This window comes from Diadema antillarum, unplaced genomic scaffold, assembly GCF_040938485.1.
Source record: "Diadema antillarum isolate AM-2024a unplaced genomic scaffold, OU_Dant_1.0 seq00000783_RagTag, whole genome shotgun sequence".
Lineage (NCBI taxonomy): Eukaryota > Metazoa > Echinodermata > Echinoidea > Diadematoida > Diadematidae > Diadema > Diadema antillarum.
In genome coordinates this window covers 952,634-975,626 of record NW_027271671.1, presented here as the reverse complement: position 1 = coordinate 975,626, position 22,993 = coordinate 952,634, and the positions used below count along the sequence as shown (strand labels likewise).

The window sequence follows — 22,993 nt, the reverse complement described above, 5'->3', positions numbered from 1 at the left end:
ACACAGGTGGCGACTATTAGCGAATGTTAGCAAATGTTAGCGACAATTTTGCAAATGTTAGCGACAGTTTTGCAAATATTAGGGTGGGATTTCACGGAGCACGCGAACGATTTGCGAATGACGCGAATGGCAAAATCCAGCATTCGCATTTTAGTCTGCAAAAGATCGCCAAACAAACGTGAGGGTTCGGAAGCGTCGTCAATTGTTCGCGAATGTCGTTTTTACTTCGGCGATAATTTCAAAAAAGTTTGAAATTTTTTGCGAACCTTTTCCGCACACTTAGTCGGGATTTGCTCGTGAATTGTTCTCGAAAGTGTCTTTAAAGCTTCGTCATATGCGCAAGACCTTCGCAAGACACGCGCGATGTTCGCAAAATGTTCGTGAAACCCCAAACAGACTCCGAAACTTCGGAGAATGTCTCGCGTATGTTACGCGAAATCTGCGAAGTTTTTCCGATCATTTTACGACGTAATCGCGAACTGTTCGCGTACCTTTTGAGACATTCTCGCGAACGTTTAGCGCACGTTTGAGGGATGTATGCCCTGTACGTTTTCTACAAATAAAAATCGTAGTATACATCTAAACATCAAACAATTAAATATTAACAACTATAGTAACGAAAGAAATTAAAGACTAGCAAAGAGAAAGAATATTTGATATACAAAAAAAAATCGCAGAATACACTTAAAATCAATCTTAAAGGGAAGGTAAACCCCAAGAGCAATGTGGATTGAGTGAAAGCAGCAGCATTAGTAGAACACATCAGTGAAAGTTTGAGGAAAATCGGACAATCGATGCAAAAGTTATGAATTTTTAAAGTTTTGATGTTGGAACTGCTGGATGAGGAGACTACTAGAGGTTATGACGTATGAGTGGACAACAATACCAAGAAAATATAAAGAAAATTCTGCAAAAATCCATTTTTCATGAAAATTACAAATTCCATCAACTTGATATTGACATATGTTAAGGGTAGCAATTATTCTTCCTGCTTTCTGAAAGCGGTTGGTCCATTGCTCTTTCATAATTCTAGAAAAGTGAATTTTTGTTGAATTTCCTTTATATTTTCTTTGTATTGTTGTCCACTCATACGTCATATCCTCTAGTAGTCTCCTCATCCAGCGGTTCCAACACCAAAACTTTAAAAATTCATAACTTTTGCATCGATTGTCCGATTTTCCTCAAACTTTCACTGATGTGTTCTACTAATGTTGCTGCTTTCACTCACTCCACATTGTTCTTTGGGTTTACCTTCCCTTTAAGTATGTAAATTTCATTTGAACTATAGAGATTATGTGTTGGAGGAACTGCAAAAAAAAAAAAGGAACAAATGCTTTACTAGTGGAGATACGTCCTAGGGGGAAAAAAATGTAGGCAAACACACGATAGAGAAATGAGAGAAAAAGAAAGGAGAAATACATGAAAGAAAAAAAATCAACTCAAGAAAGCTTTTTGAGTTGATTTTTTTTTCTTGCTTCCACCTCTCCTTGCTACATTTTCTCCCATGATTATTGAAAATGTTTCGTTGTTCGCATTTCCGTCGCGTGTTCTTCGTGTACGTAACATGCTGTACTTTAGCAATGATACACACGACAATCGCACATACGTCGTGGGAACTTCGCACAAATTGCGCAAGAATAGTTTTCGGCTTCATTGTCGGAAAACATTCGGAGAAAAACTTTTCCGAATGTTGGATTTTGTCATTCGCGTCCTTCGCAAATCGTTCGCGTGCTCCGTGAAATCCCACCCTTAGCAACTGTTTGCGAATCATTTGCGACAATTTTGCGAATGTTCTTGGACCTACAAAAGTACTAGGCGATTGTGTATAGTAAGACCAATAAAACGACATAAAACCTTCCACTGAATTCAGGGGGGCATTTCATGAAGCGTTTTGTCAGATATTTCGTCTGACAAAATGTTAAAAGCTACTGAAATCCTTGCATCTGATTGGTTGAGAGCATTTTTGTCCGACAAGTTGTCGGACGAAAATGCTTCATGAAATGCCCCCCAGATCTCTTGTGACAACCGTTCAAGATGGATTTCCAGGATATGGAAATAAATTTCTGCCAAGAAGAGGCTCAAGGTGTTGCTATCCTTGAAGAGCTGCTTTGTGAGGCTGCTGCTACAGCTATTCTCTCTAAAAAAGAAAGAGTGAAAATGTTCACTCTTGAAGAAGTGAATAACAGAAAAGAGTGAGTTTCAAGTGAAATTAGAGTGATTTTGGAGTGAAAATGTTCATTTTCACTCATTTTTGAGTGACCTCAGGGATCACTCCAAGATTTTCGAGTGATCCCTGAGGTCACTCCAAAATGAGTGAAAATAGATATTTTCACTCAAAATTCACTCCAATTTCACTCAAAACTCACTCTTTTCTGTAATTCATTCCTTCAAGAGTGAACATTTTCACTCTTTCTTTTTAGAGAGTTGTGCAGTATAAGAGAAATAAAATAAAGAAAAACAAGAAAGGACGAAGAAAAGAAAGAGATTCAGAGAGTGCTTGATGCAGAGGACAGACTTTAGTCAATATGAAAAGCTTTTGAAGCAATTACAATCATGATGGAGATGTCAAGAGCTTCAAGAACTTTCTAGAGTGGAACCTTGTCTGTTTCAGAAGCTTTTATAGGAACCATATGGTTACTTGTTCGCAAGCAGTGGCGAATCATATAAAAATGTTAGCGACACCGTATTACGACCGTTTGCGAATTCTTACGAGTGTTTTGCGAATGTTTGCGAATGTTTGCGAATGTTTGCAACTGTTAGCGAAAATACAAATTCGCAAAGGTTCGCAAAGAAATTTTGAACATGTTCAAAATTTCTTTGCGACAAGAAAAACTGTTTGCGACACTAAAAACCGTTTGCGAACTTTCTTGCGAATGTTAACGAACCTTTTGCAACCGTTTACGAACCATGGCGAATTCCCAAATTCGCTACGTTCGCAAACGTTCGCCGCTCAGTGAGATACCCCCTTAAAGAGGGGGCGCGTTTACAAAATTAATGGGGGCGCACGCACCCCTCCCCCCATTCTTTTTTTTTATTTCTTTTGTTTCAAAAAAAAATAAAGGGGGGCGTGCGCCGATTGCGGTCCTCCCTGGATCCGCCCCTGAATAGTAGTAGTATAAAGTAGTCCTATATACTATCATCATCATGATCTATAATACACTGTCTTATGGCGGATCTGTTGTTAAAGGGTGTGTACAGTTCTGGTCGAGGTGAGGATTTAGCTTTTAATATTTTGCAAGATATTCAGGAACCACTCTATGAGATGTCAAGGAGCATGCAATTCTAAGGGGTATCAAAAGTTTATTTTATGAAAATCGGTTTTGAAATGGCTGAGATATCCAAAAACAAGGTGAAACAAAGAGATCATAATAAAGGTGTGTATGGCCTGTCGCCTTTTATTATTATCACTTTTTTGGATATCTCAGCTATTTGAAAACCAATTTTCATCAAATAAACGTTGAGTCCTTCTTAAAATTACATGCTCTTTCATATTTCATATGACGTTTCTCATTATCTCACTTAGGAATGTTCAAAACGTGAATCCCCACCTCAACCAGTATACAGTCCCTTTAAGCTTGAAAGTAAGTCATATACCCATATATAAGGGGGAAAATAAGATGATAATGGCGATAGGCCTATCTAAAGTTGTGCTGCGCCAATTATAAATTTGTATCAGACCTGTATAATACCCTAATTATCATTCATGTACTAGTATAATTATCATTGTCACATTTACGAGTAAATGCTAAGCATGAAATACACTTTCGCTGCGGGAGTCATCAAATCCCCAAGTGGGCGGTATGAAGCAGACTGTACATTGTACTAGTGTTGGTTTGGTGATGAGTTTCATTATGTTCCAGTGCAGATCCTTTTCCGAGGGAAGGAAAGTTAATTTATATTTCAAAGAAATACGTATAAATTACGCCAAAATTTAATACAGTCCTCTGAAAATGAATGAGTTATTAAATGCTAAAAATGTAAAGGTGCTGTTTAAACTTGCTACTTGTTAAAGTGTAATTACAGAAGTCTAAATAATTCATAATTCTTTTTAAAGAAGTGTTCTTATTTTTTTACTTCTTTGTATAGGCCTATTCATTTAGTGTGTTCTTAGGCAGTATCTCATAATGATGAGTTTTCAGATCTGCCATTTTGTGATTGTTTTATGTTGTACAATATTGAAAATACATTTTTCATACTCCGGAAGGGATCAAAAAGAAATAAGTTCAAAGTTCAAAGTTCAAAAATCAAAGTTCAAGGCTCGATCTGACAAAGACAAGAAAAAACCAACAAAAGAAAAAAAAACAAATCAAAAACCCAAAACAACCTGGGGAAAATCGGAAAACAACAACACTTATATGACAAAACCATTACTCTCCTCTCCGTGGCCGGTGGTTATAAAGAAATTGCATGATTTAGACCATAGTACACATCATCAAATTGAAAAGACGATTCATTGAATGAAGATTTGTTTTCCTTTTAGAGTTTTTTAATACCATAGATACATTATGCAATCATTTTTTGTTCTTTGTTTTTGTTTTTGTTCTTGTTTTTTGCTGCAAGTGGACACCAAAGGGGTTCTTTGGGACTCATTGAGAAAACTACACCAAGCACTCCATAACACAAACCGCAAATCCATGCACACGCGAGCATCCCGCAGCACCGGTACGCATGCACCGCGAACGTATTCTCTACAGTTACACTACAGTTACTGCCGTGTAAGTAAAGAGCTTTTAGGACAAGTGTCGAATTACATCGTCAGGTTGTTCTTGAAATGAATGTTGAAGGCGCCAGCAATCCATCTTGAGCAGTTATCCTATTCAGGCGATTTCAGCTAGCTACTACACGGTAGGTTCCACCTACCGGTATCCCTTCAACTACAGCCTACAGTACAATGTACATGAGTACAGGTATCGTTCAAGCAGAGCTCTGCTGGTCTGGACGTACAGCCGCCGGAGCAGGCCAGGGGACGGGATCGTCCACAATCGACCCACCGTTAGTGCTTCACTTGTGTAAGCGCTGTTACATCATTACACTAGAAATACATCACAAGTTCGTCGTTGGAGTTTATTTTGTGTGTTTTCAGCAGTTGAAAAAGAAACAGAAGAAATGGCACTTCCTGACCACAGGGTAATTTCCATCCAGAGTCACGTTGTATCTGGCTACGTGGGAAACAAGTCTGCCGTCTTTCCAATGCAGGTAAAGACCCATACAACAAGCCATCATGCCATGCACTCGTTGGCCTGGGGCTGCGTTCACATAGAAGTATACTAGTATACTATTCGGGTATTCGGGCTCGTTTTTTGAGGGCACGTGAATAGCTTGAATCGAACGATAGGATTTCCTCACACCGGTTCACATAGGAGGGCACTATTCGAAAGTACGAATAGCTGCGAAAAGTATAGCAAAGTGGGAATCGAGCTTGTTCGATTTTCATGCAGCGTATACCGTCTCTCGTTTATGAAATAATGACACTCTTGGTCTGGATTTGCCTTTAGCAAAAATAAGCATGTAGACTGACATTCTGATGCAGTTTAGAAATTATTAATAAGATTTGCTGGGATGTAGGAGGAAGAAATCCTCACTGCATGGGATGGTGAGTTGACAGTGCGAGTGATGGTGTATTCGGTGCCCGAATAGCGAATACAGAATACCGAATACTTCTATGTGAACGCAGCGTAAGGCTGTGCTGCGCTGTTCTGTGCTGTGCTGTATGAGTGTAAGAACCCTCTACTGTGCTGTGTGCTGTGGTCGAGACTTGCCGGGCCAGCTGCACGTTTTGGGTCTCTGCACGACTCGAGCAATGTGGACTTACACTGTTACAGGTTATAGTGCAAATTTTTACTGCACGTAGAACCATGTCTACTCGTACGTTTGTACAGTGCACTGCCAGTGACACTCGACACCAACTAAATTTCATTGTGTTAAAACAACAACAACAAAGAGATAGTTCTTTTATGATACTGCTCAAGTTAAGATAAAGTACGTTGTGTTACCAAAACTAAAAGGACATAGTAATAAAACCTGCACCAAGGTTCGACCTCCTGTGCTAAAGTCGACCTAGCACAAAACTTTACTTATTAAGCATGCCATAGGTTTGTAGTTGTACATTGTGTACATGATGTAGTCTATTAGAACTCTATGTAGAGTTCTAGCTGCTGGTCAAATTTTGGACGGCATTATGGTCAAATTATGGGTTTATAATTTGCACAAAAGCAATTTCATATCTAAACCTGCAAACTAGTATTAAGAGTTAAAGGTACTGTTTTCCATTGGGAGCAGTGATTAAAAAATGTTTGAGTTATCATATTCGATGCAAATGTGTAGGTCAGTTGTATCACAAAACGTATACCATATAAAAAATTTGCAACAAAGCCTAAAATATAAGGAGATACCAGTATTTTTCTTACTAAACCATAACTGTAGACGGTTTAGTCTACAAACAATTTTATTATAGCTATTGTTCACATTTTGTATATTTAACAGGTTAACATTGATTATATTGATTACTTTTTTTTTACACTGGTTGTTTCTATCCCTAACTTACATTTTAAAACTATTTTGAAGCACTGAAGCTGGGTTTTTGTTTAATCTGCAAATGGTAAATAATGCCTTTACGTGTAAAGTTCAGCTGTAGCTGGGCCAAACTCGGTTAATTTGCATTAGAGCTAAAATGTTTTTCAGCATGTATCAAATCATTATCTTTATTGAAAATTTGAACCTCATTGGATCACAGGCTTACAGCATCATGTAATCATTTGGTTTTTCATACAGAAAAATATCAGCTACATACAGAAATGCTGCAGCATTGTGTAGCTGATAATTATTCTGTGTTAGCAAAAACATACTACTGTAGCACCAGGAGAAATGCTTTTTAAACCAACCGCGTCTGCAATACTGAACAACATTGCCAGTCAAAGCCAAATGTGGTACCGTCTGAAGTACAGTAGTTCGAGTTCACTTTCCTTTGATGTTTGTATTCTTCAGTAAAGTACCTCAAGTTGTTAAACCTGTTCCTCCCGCATTCCTCTGAAAACCTGTGCACAGTGCTCCAAAATGAGATTCTTTTTGCCCTCAGCAAAGGACAGACAGGTTGGTAATCTGCCTGCAAGAAAGCAGTTTTAGAAAGCAGTACATGTATCCCCTTTGCACAGTCAACTGCATACGCACAAATATTGATAGGACGTGAGATATGAATAGAGCATGCGCTGGGCTCTTTTGCTACACACTAGAAGGGCAACCAAATGGGGCCACCAAAAGTCTACATCTAGATAGCCCTGCCTTGATTGCTATGTACAATTGTGTATATGTCATCATACAAGTTTTTAAAGCAAAACGAGCTCACTGCTATCTTTTAAAAGGTAAATTTATTAATAGTCAAGTTGTAAACAATATACATGCACTTTTGATACAGAAAAGAAACAGATATTGATATAAGATACTCTGTTGATCTATGTCAAACATTAATGACGGGCCAATATGTGTCCTTTTGTGTTCGGGGGATGGGCATACAACATGAATAATTTTGTACATTTGTATGTGGAGTTCTAGGCCTGTATGTACACAACTAGAATTCTATTGCAGAGAGAACATGTAACTTTGAACCTGTGATGATATAACAAATATATTGGAAACACTGTGAGTATAGTGATACTACACATAATGTTGTATGGTAGGCCCCAACATCTATTGGTCACTAGTATTGCTTGGCGTCATTACTAAATGTCATATGTTAGCATGGACTGCGGGTTTGATGATCGCAAACCAAACCACAATTGTGGTTCCTCTCCCCCATCCCCATAGGTAGTTGCTGGAATCACTCCTTGTACTATTTTCCTTCAACCAGGTCCTTGGATATGAGGTAGATGCTGTCAACTCAGTACAGCTGTGCTGTCACACAGGATACAAACATTTTCAAGGCCAGGTCTTGAATGATTCGGACCTGAGGACACTCTTTGATGGTCTCAAACTGAATGACATTCATCGGTACTCTCACCTCCTGACAGGTTAGTTGCATTTATCAGTACAATGTACACGATAGTGTTTTTAATACTAATGAAAATTCATCATTAAAAAGAGTGCATTTCTTGTCTGATTATGTGCGTGTAAGGATATTTCAACTTGCGTTTTTTTTTTCATCCTCTCCCCCCCCCCCCTCCTACCAGGCTATGTAGGGTCAGAGTCTTTCCTCCATGAGGTCATACGGGTGGTCAAGGAGCTCAGGGAAGCCAACCCAGCCATCATCTACGTCTGTGACCCTGTTCTTGGGGACAATGGTCACTTCTATGTGCCCAAGGAGCTGATGCCCATCTACAGAGACCAGCTCCTCCCACTTGCGGACATAATCACCCCCAACCAGTTTGAAGCAGAGTAAGTACAGAGCAGTAGGGCATTGGTCCCCTCTCATTCAATGTATTTACCCCACAATGGGCCTCATTTCTAACTTTAATACCCTCATATCATTTGGTTGAAATGGATTTATATATAATTTTGTCCTTTTCTTTGCACTTAAAATAGAAAGCCAGGTGAAAATGTTTTTAGGCAATGACTCTATCCTTATATAATTAGCATGAATTTTATGCCTTTGACATGTTATGTGAAACGTAAGATTTCATATTTAATGTCAAACTGTTAGCGAAATTTCTATCATGTTTGTAGAGTTTTAATCTTGATTAAATTCAACTTAAACATGGAATGAAAATGCAAAAACTGTTTGAGGTATTCCAGAGAGAGCTGAAACATTGTGGACAACCTCTGTCATGTCAGGTTGCTCTCAGGTGTAACCATCAATGATGAGGAGTCGGCTCTCCGTGCCATAAGCATCCTCCATGACAAGGGCATTAAGACTGTCATCCTGAGCAGCTTTGAGGCTGGCAAAGAAGACAAGCTTGTTACCCTTGGGTCAACTGTCAAAGGTTAGTGAGTGTTCCATAAAGCACTGTATTTATACGTACGTTCATGAGACTAGATACATACTTGCCCCAGTAACATCCTATCGGTGTTTTTGTTTATGCAGAAAGTAAAAATGAAATGAAAAGAATAGACACTTCTACAAACATATGCATTGTGACTTCTGATTATGATTTTGACTTATGAATCATATCAACAAAGCCAATTTTTTTTTTTTTTTCCGTTATTGCTGTTACTGTCAAATCAATTCATCTCAGCTTCTGGTGGAAATCTCTTGAAGTATTAAGGAGTGATATTGAATCTATAGTTTGAAATACTGGGTAAAAATGAAATGCAGCAATGCATTTCATTGCATGGCATTTAAAAGATATTTCTTTCACTTGCCTGGATGTGGGCATTTGAGCAATGGTGTATGCATGTAGAAGGCAAGAACCTATTCAAACTACTTGTCCAACTAAAAGTTTTAATTGTTTCAGGTTAGTGAGTAAGATTGAAGGACCCTATAAGGACTGTGTCCTATGTACCTGTTGTTAGGTCTATGGGAGTAGATAGACCAATCCGACCTGGCAGGAAATCTGCCATTACAGTGTTGTCCAAATGCACATGTATACCCTAGGTATGCTGAATGCATGACATATGTGTGTATTACTCCAGGCACAAGCTGGTCCCAATATATCATGCATTCACATATCATGTACAGTTTTGTATGCATGCATGGGACGCCACAGTAATGGTAGGATTTGCTGCCAGGTCAAATCGGGCTTTAGCTGTCTTCACAGGATTAGACAGACATGCTGGTCACTCTTTGGTTAGTGCTTATGCTTTGGAATGTTATGGTGGCTTCTAAGGGCCAAAGTAAAACGACTGTGTACTGAAAGTTCACCAAATATTCACAAATATTTCACAATATGTTCACAAACAATTCACAATTATTTCACAAAATTCCTCTTTGCACAAGATTCACAAATATTTCACAATTCTTTCGCAATAAATTCGCAAAATATTCACAAATATTTCACAATTTTTTCACAAATACTTCACAACTTATTGCGAAATCCTCCCATATTTATCGCGAATTTCTTTTTACTGTCCTGAGGGGTATGGTATTCACGTCGAATGTACGTAACTAGAGGAATCTGTTCGACAGTCGACGGAAGGACGCAACAACACTCGACGGAAGGAGGAATTCATATTAGCTGCTAATTCATCAACTGTACGTGTCGTTATGTTGACGAAAAACGTGAGAAAGGAGTATTTCACAGGTATGAATCCGCTTTCACTGCACACCGATATTATGGTGGATGAATGTTGTTACGTGTAGACTGTAATGTTATTACCAATCATAGCTTTTCGTGTACTGTTGCCGAGTGTTGGTGCATGGTGTAGGCCGATAACGATCTGGCTAGCCAGAATCCCCCAACTTTACTTGTCTTGTCAAAGTCAAGGAACAGGGAATTGAAGCCCCATAATACTCGATTGGTATAAGCTAATTAGCTTAGATATCTAATATACAAACTTTCAAAATATAACAGTAAAATAATAGTTGTCAGTACTGGTATTTAGCTATAAATTTTTAGTAAACATTAAAATTTAGATCTGGCGTTAATTGCAATCGTCCCAGTTTGCAGACTCTTCAGGCATAATACTAACGTTACGTCTAGTTTATTTAATTTGTATCACTGTCTTACATTAGTAGAATACATGTAGAACCACTCTCTATATAAATAGTGAATGGTCATGAGTGCGAGACAAGATTTCGCACGAGGTGAAAGACAGAGGCGCTCTATTTGACGAGACGAAGCCAAGTTGCAATGGGTGCGCGCCTCATCTTTCAGTTTCACTGAGTGCAAATTCTTGTTCCATTGCATGAGTAAAGATCATACATGAGGGATAGATCTTTTTGTTTAACGTACAACACATCAAACGTCAACAGATGTGGTCCACACGTAGATTCTTGAATTTACACAGAAATGGCAACCATTTTCCATGAAAGATGAGCAGCTGCACAGCTGCAGTCACCGTGTACTGTATCTTTGTACACGAAGCTGATCGGTTGAAGTCGTGTAAAAAAATGAGGGACAAAAGATCTACGAGCTAGTGCTTGTTTATGAGCGCGCTTGTACGTAATTACACACGGGAAATGCTTGTTTATAACTTAATTGTGACATCAGAGCTGTGCAATGGAGCAAAAACTTCGAGTCAATTGTGAGTTTAACACAGAAGTCAATGGAAAATGGTGACATCAGCCATCAGTGGGCCATCCATTAATTGTCCCCGCCGAACGAGTTCGAGCAGGGGACTATGAAACGGGCTCCGTACGTGTGTGTGTCCGTGTGTCCGTCCGTCCGTGTGTCCGTCCGTCCGTGTGTCCGTCCGTGTGTCCGTGTGTGCGTCCGTGTGTGATCAAAATCTTCAATTTGCTACTTCTCTGTCATTTATGAGCCAATTTTGATTCTGTTTGCTTTATATGATAGCACTACATGGGAGCTTTGAAACTTCTGCACAGAATTTCAGTCGTGACCTTTGACCTTGACCTTTGACCTATATTGTACATTTTGCTACAAAATGCTACTCCTTCGCCATTTCTAACCCGATTTCGATTCCGTTTGCTTTATGTGATGGCACTAGGTGAGGGCTTCAAAACTTCTACACAGAATTTTGACCTTTGACTTCTTTGACCTTTGACCTTGATTTTTTGACCTATATTGTACATTTTGCTACAAAATGCTACTCCTTCGCCATTTCTAACCCGATTTCGATTCCGTTTGCTTTATGTGATGGCACTAGGTGAGGGCTTCAAAACTACTACACAGAATTTTGACCTTTGACTTCTTTGACCTTTGACCTTGATTTTTGACCTATATTGTACATTTTGCTACGAAATGCTACTCCTTCGCCATTTTTAACCCGATTTCGATTCCGTTTGCTTTATATGATGGCACTACTTGAGGGCTTCAAAACTTCTACACAGAATTTTGACCTTTGACTTCTTTGACCTTTGACCTTGATTTTTGACCTATATTGTGCATTTTGCTACAGAATGCTACTCCTGCGCCATTTCTAACCCGATTTCGATTCCGTTTGCTTTATGTGATAGCACTAGGTGAGGGCTTCAAAACTTCTACACAGAATTTTGACCTTTGTCTTCTTTGACCTTTGACCTTGATTTTTGACCTATATTGTACATTGGCTACAAAATGCTACTCCTTCGCCATTTCTAACCCAATTTCGATTCCATTTGCTTTATGTGATGGCACTAGGTGAGGGCTTCAAAACTTCTACACAGAATTTTGACCTTTGACTTCTTTGACCTTTGACCTTGATTTTTTACCTATATTGCACATTTTGTTACAAAATGCTACTTCCGGCGGGGACATATGTTACGCACCGCGTAATTTCTACTTTTCCTTGTTTTTGCTCAAACAAAGATGCACGGCTGATAGCCAGAGCGAGCGATAGAACTTTTTAAAGTTTTACTGTTACTAAATGTCATGTGATGGGCAATCGACTAATCGTATTCACAAGCTACATTCTAGTACCGTGTTGTATACGGGTGATACGTTACTAAAGCTTACTCTTACAGTGTAGTGTCTATGCACAGCCCTGACACTGTACACACAAGTGTAGCTGCTGGCGCACGGCTTCTGATCGGGCTACTGTCTAGTGACGTCTCATTCTTAAAGATACTAAACATTACCATGGATACAATCATTAGTCTACATTTGTAGTAGTCAGTACTGGTGTGTGTCCTATAATTTAATTTAAAAAATCTGTACGTGACTAGGCCCCCTACAGTATATTATAATGCCAGCAAATGTGCATACATTGTAAGTAGGTTCTGCTTAGTACTTGATTAATTGCGACCAGCCTGAACATGAAGCATATATAAGTCTGTGTACAAGGAGTGCCCCGTGGTTAAGACGATGATATTCCGTGGCAGCTTCAGATCAGTAACAGGAACAGATCCGTTTATATCAAAGTGAGGAAAATGGGGGGAAAATAGAATCTAGGAATTTCCATGATCTCGCAAGTACGCAACAGCGAAAAAAATTCACCCACGACAAATTTTGCCAAACTGCTCTTCACTACTATGCCATACCCTTGTTAGCTTATCGTGTTACACACAGAGGCATACAGGTAGTATAATCACACAGTCATGTTTACAATAGTAAGTGCACTGGTGCTGAAAGCCTGCATCTGTACATTAGCTACGAGGTTAGAGAACTGTATAGAGTGGTATTGGTGTGACAAAAATTAAAATGTGTGGGTTTTTTTATTAGGGGGAGGGCCGATATTATTATACAGTGTATGTTCTGAGGAACTTTTGCCATGAACAGTCAGTGAATTTAACAAAATTAATGTCCATGCTATAGCTAACTAGGGTAGGGGGCAGGAGTTTAAAGTAGTACCAGTATGACAAAATGTGTAGGGGTAGGCTACCTGTATAACTCTAAGGAATTTTTGACATAATGGTCATGTGGTTGAATGTTTGTGGTTTCGTTTTTAGGTCAAAATGACATAAAATGACATAACACAACATAACATGACATAACATAACATTACATAACATAACATATTCATTTGAACAGTGGTCACCACTAAATGAGCTGAAGTAATAATCTTTAAAAATGAAAAAATACTTTGCCAACCCTTGGGTCAGAGCATTTTTCGACATCATTCAAGCAATGAATTTCTGTGTCTTAGATATCATTACGAAGATGAGATGGATGCATGTACCTACATTGTGGACTTTTGGTTATACAAATGTGTTAATGGGACTGTACAGTATTGGTTGAGGTAGGGATTCATGTTTTGAACATTCCTAAGTGAGATAATGAGAAACCTCTTTTGAAATATGAAAGAGCATGTAATTTTAAGAAGGATTCAATGCTTATTTGATGAAAATTGGTGTTCAAATGGCTGAGATATTCAAAAAAGCACTAATAATAAAAGGTGACAGTCCATGCCTTTTATTAGGATCTCTTTGTTTCACCTTGTTTTTGGATATCTCAGCCATTTCAAAACCGATTTTCGTCAAATAAACTTTTGATACCCCTTAGAATCGCATGCTCTTTGACATCTCATAGAGTGGTTTCTGAATATCTCGCAAAACGTTAAAAACTAAATCCTCACCTCAACCAGAACTGTACACACCCTTTAAAGCCTGAAGTTGAGATGTGGAGAAGTAGATGACACCCACCTACACTGTATATTGTGCAACTTTATTCAAACATGCTTTTCTTTTTCTGTGGGCATCACAAATTGTCAGTCAGTTTTCTTTTATAGCATGTGATGCGAAATTTCATTCTATCAAATGCCTCCTATCATCAATCATTAGTGTGTGATGACAGTTATTGAATCCCTGAACTATGTGTGTTAGTTAAATTGAACTATTTAACTAACACACATATCATCTATTCATAATCCTGCCAGTGAATGCAAACTAATCTCTATAAAGACTTATCATACATTGTATAACAGAAGTTGTCTGTGGTCTACTCTTCCCCCTCAGATGGTAATGGATGACCTGAAAGTGGATGATCTGCACACTCAGGAAATGCTCTTGACTGGAGAGCATGTCTCTTTGAAGAACTTCCTTGGAGAGACCAGGGAGGTGCGGTCATGACATACCTGGACAGAATGAAGACTTGTGATGAAATGCTTGACCAAGTTATCACCTTGAGAAGCTACAGTGTATGAGTAAGTAAAAAACATAACATTTTGTTTTGTACATGTACATCTACATAAACTTAAAACAAGAATGCAGTCATGAATGTATATAACATAAAAGAGTTAGGGACAAAGTAATTCATTTTTATTTTCAGGAATAGAGCCATTTTATTGATGTCAGTTATGGAATGCTACTTAGAAACTCTGATGGTGTGACTACCATTAGAGGATCACTTACATCAAATAAGTCTTAAACACTGAACGAAATGTTCAGAGCTAATCTGATGAGTTTTCTGGACATACATACCACACTGAGGTTAGGGCAAGATGACATGCATTTCAGATAACGATGAAGATGCCAATAACTACAATTTCAAAGAAGTATGGATGTCTCCTTTTCAGCCTTTCATTTTGTGTTTATTGTCACTGCTATTGTAAATAGTAGCATTGTTAATGTTAATATTATCAATCATTATTTCAATTCAAATTTCCAAGCATTTGATCCTTGTATTTGTGATGATAATCTGCACAGGAGCATACTAAGCCTGGAGCTAAATTCCTGTCTGTTGTGGTGATAAGCCATATTATGACTCCTGGTCACGTATCTATCTCACAATACCCTATCTCACAACCTGCAACTTCTTATGAAAAAGTAAGGTGTTTTTTTTGTTTGTTAATAAATTGCGCAGAAAAATGTACTGGTTAGGTATGTAGTTGATACATATATCTTATTTCACAGCCATTAATTCCACAGCCCAGCCAGACTTAACTTCAAGCCATTAAATCTATTTTCAGATCATCCAAATGCTGAAACCCACCAAAGATGAGAACACTGACCAACTGGAAGCAGGCATCTCATCAATGTGCCCTCTTGATATATTTCCATCAAAGTCTGACAGGCAGCATAGGTCACAGGCTTGTCATCTTGTACTCCACAAGGAAAGTGAAGTAAAATTCAGATGAATCCATGTATGTAGATAAGATGGTGACATGTACAGAGAAACTAAAAACAGAATTAGAGATAAGTGAGGTATTGACACATGTATCCCTGATAGAGATATTAACCCACGTAGTGTCATCTAAAGCCTGCATAGCGAAATCATAATAAATTGTGCCAGTAATTACTTTCCTGGAGGTGGAAAATGTAAAGAGAAACTGAAAATAGCTAGCAATGTGAGTGAGGACTTGGCACATGATGGAGAGGTCTACATTGTGTCATCAAAAGCCTGCATATTGAATACATAACAAGCTGTGCTGAAGTTTCTTGCGAGGCAGTGCCCAAGGAGATGCTGACAGGTTTTCCTTTGAGAATTGGAGGCAGAAAACAAATATATGTTTGCAAAAGAGAACTAATGGAAGTAAGCTATAGCAATAACAGCTATTCCAGGTAAGCTTGTTACTATATGGGCAAAGAAATACCCTGGTAGTGATCTTGTCCCTCTTTCTCTGATGTAATTGTACGTCCACCCACACAATGTGTGTATAGGGGTATATATCCCTAGGAATCACTCTGAGGTCAGGTGGTCGGGCGGTCAGTTATGCGGTCAGTGTCAGACGGTCGGTTGAAATTTTGGATATATGATCAATGTAATGTGTAGTTGTGCTGGAGACTCTTGTTTGTTTGTGAATAAATCTGTTGCCATGGCAACAGCAGTTTTTTATACCAATCATAAAAAAAATTGTGGGTTGATCGACCTATAACTCCCTGAGTTTTTGAGCAATTGACTTGAATTTTGGCACATGTGACCACTACAGTATGCAGATGTGCAGAACACATCTTCTGCTGATGTTGAACAATGCATTTCCGTGGTAGCAGCATTTTTCACTAAAAAGAATACGAAAATATTATGGATTCTGCTAACTCCCTCGGTCTTTGAGCATATGACTTGAAATTTGACACATGTGACTGCTATGGTATGTAAATGTGCAAACGTAATCTTTCGTCATTGTTGAACCATGCGTTGCCATGATAACAGCGTATTTTGAATGAAAAATCATACAAAAATAATGTGGATCAGATGTCTCCTTAGGTCTTTGAGCACTTAGCTTGAAATTTGGTACTCCAGTACTTGAGTTCGCTATGGTACATAGATGTGCAAACTTAATCTTTCGTCATTGTTGGGTAATGTGTTGCCATGGTACGTGTACCAGCATATTCTTAATGAAAATCATACAAAAATAATGCGGATTCAGCTGACTCCCTCAGTCTTTTAGCATTTAGCTTGAAATTTGTCACATTTGACCGCTATAGTACAAAGGTGTGCAAACTGCCTGATTTACTCAATTTGATTATTTAGACAAGGTCCAGGGGCCACAAACGTGCATACATGCAAAGGTGAACCTGTTTGTGTAGCTCCTTCTGTCCATGATCTTTGGAACCAATAGCCATCCCAAACTTGCAGAAGTGATATCAGTTACAATGAGAAGGCAAAGGTGTTCAACACAATTAGGGGGGTGTCCTGGATGTACACGGAACAAAAAAAATTGCTGTCAATGTCCACCCCAGTTTTATGGTTTGATAAATATTCACATGTAGGGTCAGAATTATACTGTGGTTATAGTGTATGTACACCATTTAATACCCAAATTCACCTAGTTTAATGCCAAGAATGGGTGTGAAACATAGGTATTCATGCTCAGGAGAAGTGGATGATTGGTATGTGCCTGTGTATACTTGTATGCTTGTATGGCATTCTTGTTTATTGTTGCTTTTGTCAACAGGCAATGAAAAGACTGTGTGCCGGCTTGAATTTTCTCGCCTTGACTGTACATTCACGGGGACTGGTGACCTTTTCTCAGCCCTTATGCTAGTATGGACTCACAAGCATCCAGATAATCTCTTGGTTAGTTGAAGTTCTTGCTCACACTTTGGGCTACTGTGTTTATACTTGATGTACAATTTTCAGCAAATTTGCGTTGAATGAACCATTCAGAAGGATTTTCCAGCAAACATTTTACTGTGTTGATTTTCCAATATGACAAATGATCTCCTCAGTTTCTCAGTGTCAATACTTTGTTGAAAAGTTATTTCTTTTCAAAGTCACTCAAATTGAAAATGAATTAACAGTAATTGAAATTGAAATTATTTCAGGGAGAAGTTTGTTTCATAAAAAAAATTGTGTAGCTTTCAAGTTAATGACTAACCCTGTTGTGAGGTTTTCATAAGAGCATCATTGTATCTTTTGGAGATAATACAATAATATTTCCTTTCAAGAACCATGAGATTGGTACAATTCCTGTAAAGATCAAATTATGCCATATTTAGTGACCTACATATTTGTACCAAAATGTGTGTTCCTGTATTTGTCAAATTTAGCTCAAAGTTTCATGTGTCCATAGCTTTTATTTCTACAAAAGTTTAAATTCCTTTTGCATTGCCAGGCAATGAATGTAAGTTTTGATTGAAGCTCAAGAGTGACACAAACCATTTTTCCCCCTCCATTACTTTCCCAGTCAAGGTGTTTAACTAACTGATGTGGACAGGCAGTCATAATTAAGTCCTGTTATTGACATGTGATAGTAGATAATATTTATCAAGAATGTATTTGAGTGGTTGATCACGTTTTACCTGAAATTGATGGAGAACTCCAAACCACGTTTTGATCCTCTGAAGTTTGAAGAAAAAGGGGAAATCCTTTCATGGGCAAAGAAAAGAAGAATCTTTTCAAGAGAAGGAGATTACAGTGACCACTTGAAAATTGGAGAATTATACATGAATTTCAAAAAGTATTTTTGTGCATTGGAATTGTTTACTGTTCAGCTGGCATGTGAGAAGGCTCTGTCCACGATGCAGGCAGTTTTGAAGCAGACTCTACTAAGCGCTCAGGGTATGCTGGCTGTATATTTGTGACACTTATTTTGTGTATAGATTACTTCTGCTTTTATGTTATTGTATTTGAAGTGCAGTTTACTCTAAGTTCAAGTTGGCTGATTAAATACAGTAAAATCAGATAAACAGAATGTCCAAGGCTTTCCAACCCCTCCCCCCCCCAAAAAAAAAGCATATGGAACTAATAAACTGTTGCCTATTTCATGTGATTGTCATACTGCAAGCAGCCACACATGCAAACTAGACCAGGTGCTAGCATCATGGCCTAACAAATCTATACCATCATGCATATCTTACTGTATTTCCTATTTGTGACATGAACTGAAGTACTAGATGTTAAAAAAAGCATTTCCCACTTTTGATCCTTAATAGATGAAAACTATACATCAGATAACACTATCATTGATATGAGTAACAGCTGAATAGTGTACAATTTAGTTGGAGGTGATTTGAATATGAGAGCATGAATCAGTTTTGTTAAATCCATGATTAATTTTAAAGTTACGTTCCAGATTTTGGTCAAATTTGAACCCTCTGTACAAATTGAACTTTACGTAAGAACCAATGATGTGTATGTGAGTGTATGTTTACAATGACCCTGAACAATAGACATGAATACCACGAATACCATCTTTTCAGAGCTCTGCTGACTGGGCTTCCAGAGTCTTGCTCCAAAGTACATGAATGCTTTATCAATAATTCATGATGGATTGCCCTAGGCACTGCTAGTCTGAATTCATGGTAAAGGGTAAAATGCATGGACATGGAAAAAATAAGCTCATGTTTTCATGTGCTTGCATACACTACATTTCAGGCTGAATAAAGACTAGCTGTGATAGTGGAATTTCTCATGAATATGAATTAGAGTATTCCAGTCCCAGGCCCTGTTTTATCAAAAGATAAATTTAACATTAAGTCAAGATGATCTACGATTAACCTCTCAAATCAACTCTAAGTCCACTTAATCTATGATTAACTTCCAAATAAACTTCAAGTCCGTTTTGTCAAGAGACCCAGAGTTGAAATCAACTCCAACTTCCTCCCAAGTCAACATATAAGTTTTCTCAACCGCTCCAAATCCATGATAACTTTAGAGTTGATAAAATATTAACTCTAAGTAGAGACAGTCTAGGTAGACTCAATTGTAAGGCATTTTACAGAAGAAAGATGACGTGTCACTCTTTCCTAGTCTAGCTGGGGTCTTGTTACAAATGTTTGTCTGTTAACTGCTCACTTTCTCTAACATTTAATTGCGTTTCATGTGATTATGGTCTTTTCCTTGCATGAAATTCACGATCGGCACGCATTGCTTACGCGACTGCTGCACGCAAACACCCGAGGCAGCAGTCTCAATCCCTGTCTGCGCGCCCGGCGCCTCGGCCTGCCCGCCCGCCAATCAAGCCATTGCCAGCAAGGGCAAGTAACCGAGTAACTGGAACCGCATCTGTGTGCAATGCATATCTTGCCAAAGAACCGGTATGCAAGGAAAACAGTGATTTCTGACGTGCGTAGGCCTACGTAGAGCTAGTTTGTCAATAGATACTAATTAAGAGTTTAGTACGCCTATACAGAAAATAAAGAGTTTAATTCTATAGCACCGAGTACGACAGTAAGATCTAACCAGTGAATAGGCATAACGTTAGGCCTAAGTAACGTTACAGCGAGTCGTTTGTACTTACCGTACACTGCAGACTAACGTAGAGCATCTACTAGGTGTAGAATTTCGACATGACTCTGTAGACTCGCGATCTATTCTTTACAAAGCCGATCTGCGCCGTAGAGGTAAAAACAAGCTACTGTAGTCACCACACTCTCACACGTTTCCATAATCCTACACGTATACACATAAGACTTGAAACAATGCATACACACGACCTTCACCTTTGACAGTCATCCACTGTACGTCTATATCCAAGTCAATGAATAGGCCTGCTGTTATAACGATTAACGTTAGATTTACTGAAATCCTACGTAGTGTGCGGGATCTTTACGGTACGCGCTTACGGTACGCAGATTTTCGTTGAGCTCGAAATATGTGCTAGATCTATCAACCTACTTTCTTCAATACAACAACGCAAAACGGCGTATTTTGCGGTTCTGTTACAAACATAGAGATATATACTTTAGTATATTATCTCTATGGTTACAAACATACTTCTAATTTGAACAGCGGCTGTTGCGCTAATACTGCGTCGCACAAGCAGACTACGCTTCCGTCGCCGTGTCAAACAATCATGTACATATGTGTATTGTTGTTTGTTTTGCTTTATTTATTGTATTGTTTTTAAGCTATAGCAATGGAAACCAGCCTCGTCCTGTGTTTTTTGTTTGACTAAATCAATAATGAAGTCATGTTGATCAGCCATAACTGTAATCGACTATTAAGTCTCTTCGTAAAACAGAAACTTACAGTTCATTTAAAGTTGTAGCAGACCTCAAGTTTGATAAAGTTAGCGTTGATTTCACAATTAACGCTAACTTTATCTTGATAAAACAGGGCCCTGGCCATTGTTCAGGACCATTGTCGGGGTGTTAACCACACACTCCCATACACACTAATTGACTCTTGTGCAATATTAAAATTTTGTACAGAAGGTTGAAAACAGAGCAAAATCTGTTTATTTGTTTTTCAAGTTTATTGAAATTGAGTCCCTTATTTGCAATTACCAATTATCGTCAAAGCTAATTATGGAAAAATTTCTGCAAAGTGCACTGCCAACCTCTCTACGAAAAGTGACAGAGTAATCATCTTGTTGATTGTAGTTGCTAACCTGGAAGAAGAGAAAGAAGAAAAATAAATCTTGAATTTAATGAAACTGATTTATGCTATCATTTTTGAATTACCTCCAGCAAAATTGTACACTATTCAGCTCTTGCTCATATCAATGTCAATGTTATCTGATATATAGTTTGTGAACTATCAAGGATCAAATGTGGGAAATGTTTTTTGTAACACCTAGTAGAAAAGCTTGTATCATTCTATCAAATAACTTTTTTGACATAGTCTAATAGCTCAATGATGATGACCTAATTGAACAGGCATTAGTTGCAAGAACATCTTCATATGTGCTGCTTTTTTTGTGTGTTAAATACAGATGGCAAATAATGGGGTTGAATACCAAGAATAGTTCTGATTGCATCTGAGTTTATAAAATGTTCACTTACAAGAACCAGTTTCAAACTTGTTCTTCTATACTGCCCTGTTTCATGGTAAAAAGAAAGTGAATTTCAAAAGGGGGAAAAATCTACCTCAAAGCCAGGCTTGCAGCACTATGCAAATATGAAATTTACTGATATAACATTTGAGTACTACAAGCTGCATTTTTGTTTGTTAAATTCTTTATTTAAGAGTAATACAAATTGACAACTGTTGGCATAAGTCAGGATATTAGATATGTGTATTTATGCTTTGATTATATTAATTTTTTCTCACTTTCTATCACTATCACTCCTTGCTGCCCCCCCCCCCCTCATCCACCATCTGTTTGTCTGTTTGTTGTTGGTTTTCTGCTACAAATTAAATGTGAATATCTGTCTTACTTTTTCCCAATCAGAATTAGCTGGTCCTGGCAATGTACCTACTGCTGCCCAGCGCGAACTGAGGTTAGTCAAGAGCAAACGAGACATTGAGGAACCGCCCTCTCTAGTAGCAGGGAAGTATTTAGAGCTATGATAGGTAGTGGATACCATCAATACTACTAGGACAAAGTCAGAACACTTGTGATGCAGTACAGGCACAAATGAGACTTTGTATTTTTTATGTATTATGTGTATGTGTGTTTTAAAAATTTCAGGTGACATTTTACCAAGGTATATACAATGCACAAACCTGAAGTAGGTTTTGTGACATATCCAGGGCAGGCTCAAAGTTATCAAATGAGTTTATAAGATATGTAAGTGAAACTCTATTCTACATGCAGCTTGACAGTGATATATAAAGTAAAACAAAATATAAAAGTAAAAATTTCAGTAGAATGGGATGTAGAATTTGAGCATACTTTATTTTTAGGTTTCACATGTCTTCTTAAAACAGTGAAATCAATCACAGTCACATACGTGAGTTGGGTAAGATTGTGATTACAGCTCATGAGTCTTCTGTTGACTGCCACAAAATCTTTATAAAGTGTCATATTTTAAAATGATGTATAAAAAATAATTATATCCTGTCCATCAAGTTAATGCAGAGTAGTGCTGATTGTTATATGATTTATTTTCTAATCTATCATGAGTTTGCTTGTTGTCGTCTGTAATCTCATGCATACAACTGCATAACCTTAAAATGTAACTGGAAGCGTTAATTTGAAAAGTTCCAACAAAGTTTGGTTTGTTACGGTTTTTTTCCTCATGCGTTATTATGTGCAGGACTACCATGATATGGTACACAACATTGTGATCTGTTGTCGCATACCCTAATAGTAAGCCCTGCATTGGGGCCTACTATATAGCAAAGCGTGTGCAAGACTAGACCCACTGAAAATGATATAAAACAATGTGAGTTTAATCAACTTGACAAATATGACAAAACTCCCTCTGCTATATGTCTTTTCAAAGAAATATGTAATGTGTTTCATGCATGTGCAAATTTAG

At 38.0% G+C, this 22,993-nt stretch overlaps 1 protein-coding gene and 1 long non-coding RNA gene across 2 annotated transcripts; both read left to right on the top strand.

The window, feature by feature from the left end:
• Positions 1-5,062: 5,062 nt before the first annotated feature.
• Positions 5,063-22,093, top strand: LOC139739126 (pyridoxal kinase-like). Its single transcript, XM_071649744.1, has 7 exons — positions 5,063-5,196; positions 7,844-8,003; positions 8,163-8,367; positions 8,764-8,912; positions 17,299-17,420; positions 18,338-18,404; positions 21,961-22,093. Exons 1-7 carry the CDS (start codon positions 5,107-5,109, stop codon positions 22,077-22,079), a joined length of 912 nt encoding a protein of 303 aa, XP_071505845.1. The 5' UTR covers positions 5,063-5,106; the 3' UTR covers positions 22,080-22,093.
• On the top strand, positions 10,046-15,976 carry LOC139739127 (uncharacterized). Its single transcript, XR_011711498.1, has 3 exons — positions 10,046-10,169; positions 14,420-14,607; positions 15,373-15,976. It is a non-coding gene; the product is annotated as an uncharacterized lncRNA (long non-coding RNA).
• Positions 22,094-22,993: the final 900 nt, after the last annotated feature.

Excerpts from the sequence above, each read along its gene's own strand:
- LOC139739126 (XM_071649744.1), top strand. The coding sequence starts at position 5,107 with ATGGCACTTCCTGACCACAGGGTAATTTCCATCCAGAGTCACGTTGTA. Across the intron at positions 8,368-8,763 it reads CCCAACCAGTTTGAAGCAGA|GTTGCTCTCAGGTGTAACCA; the intron begins GTAAGTACAGAG and ends CTGTCATGTCAG. Across the intron at positions 8,913-17,298 it reads CCTTGGGTCAACTGTCAAAG|GCAATGAAAAGACTGTGTGC; the intron begins GTTAGTGAGTGT and ends TTTTGTCAACAG.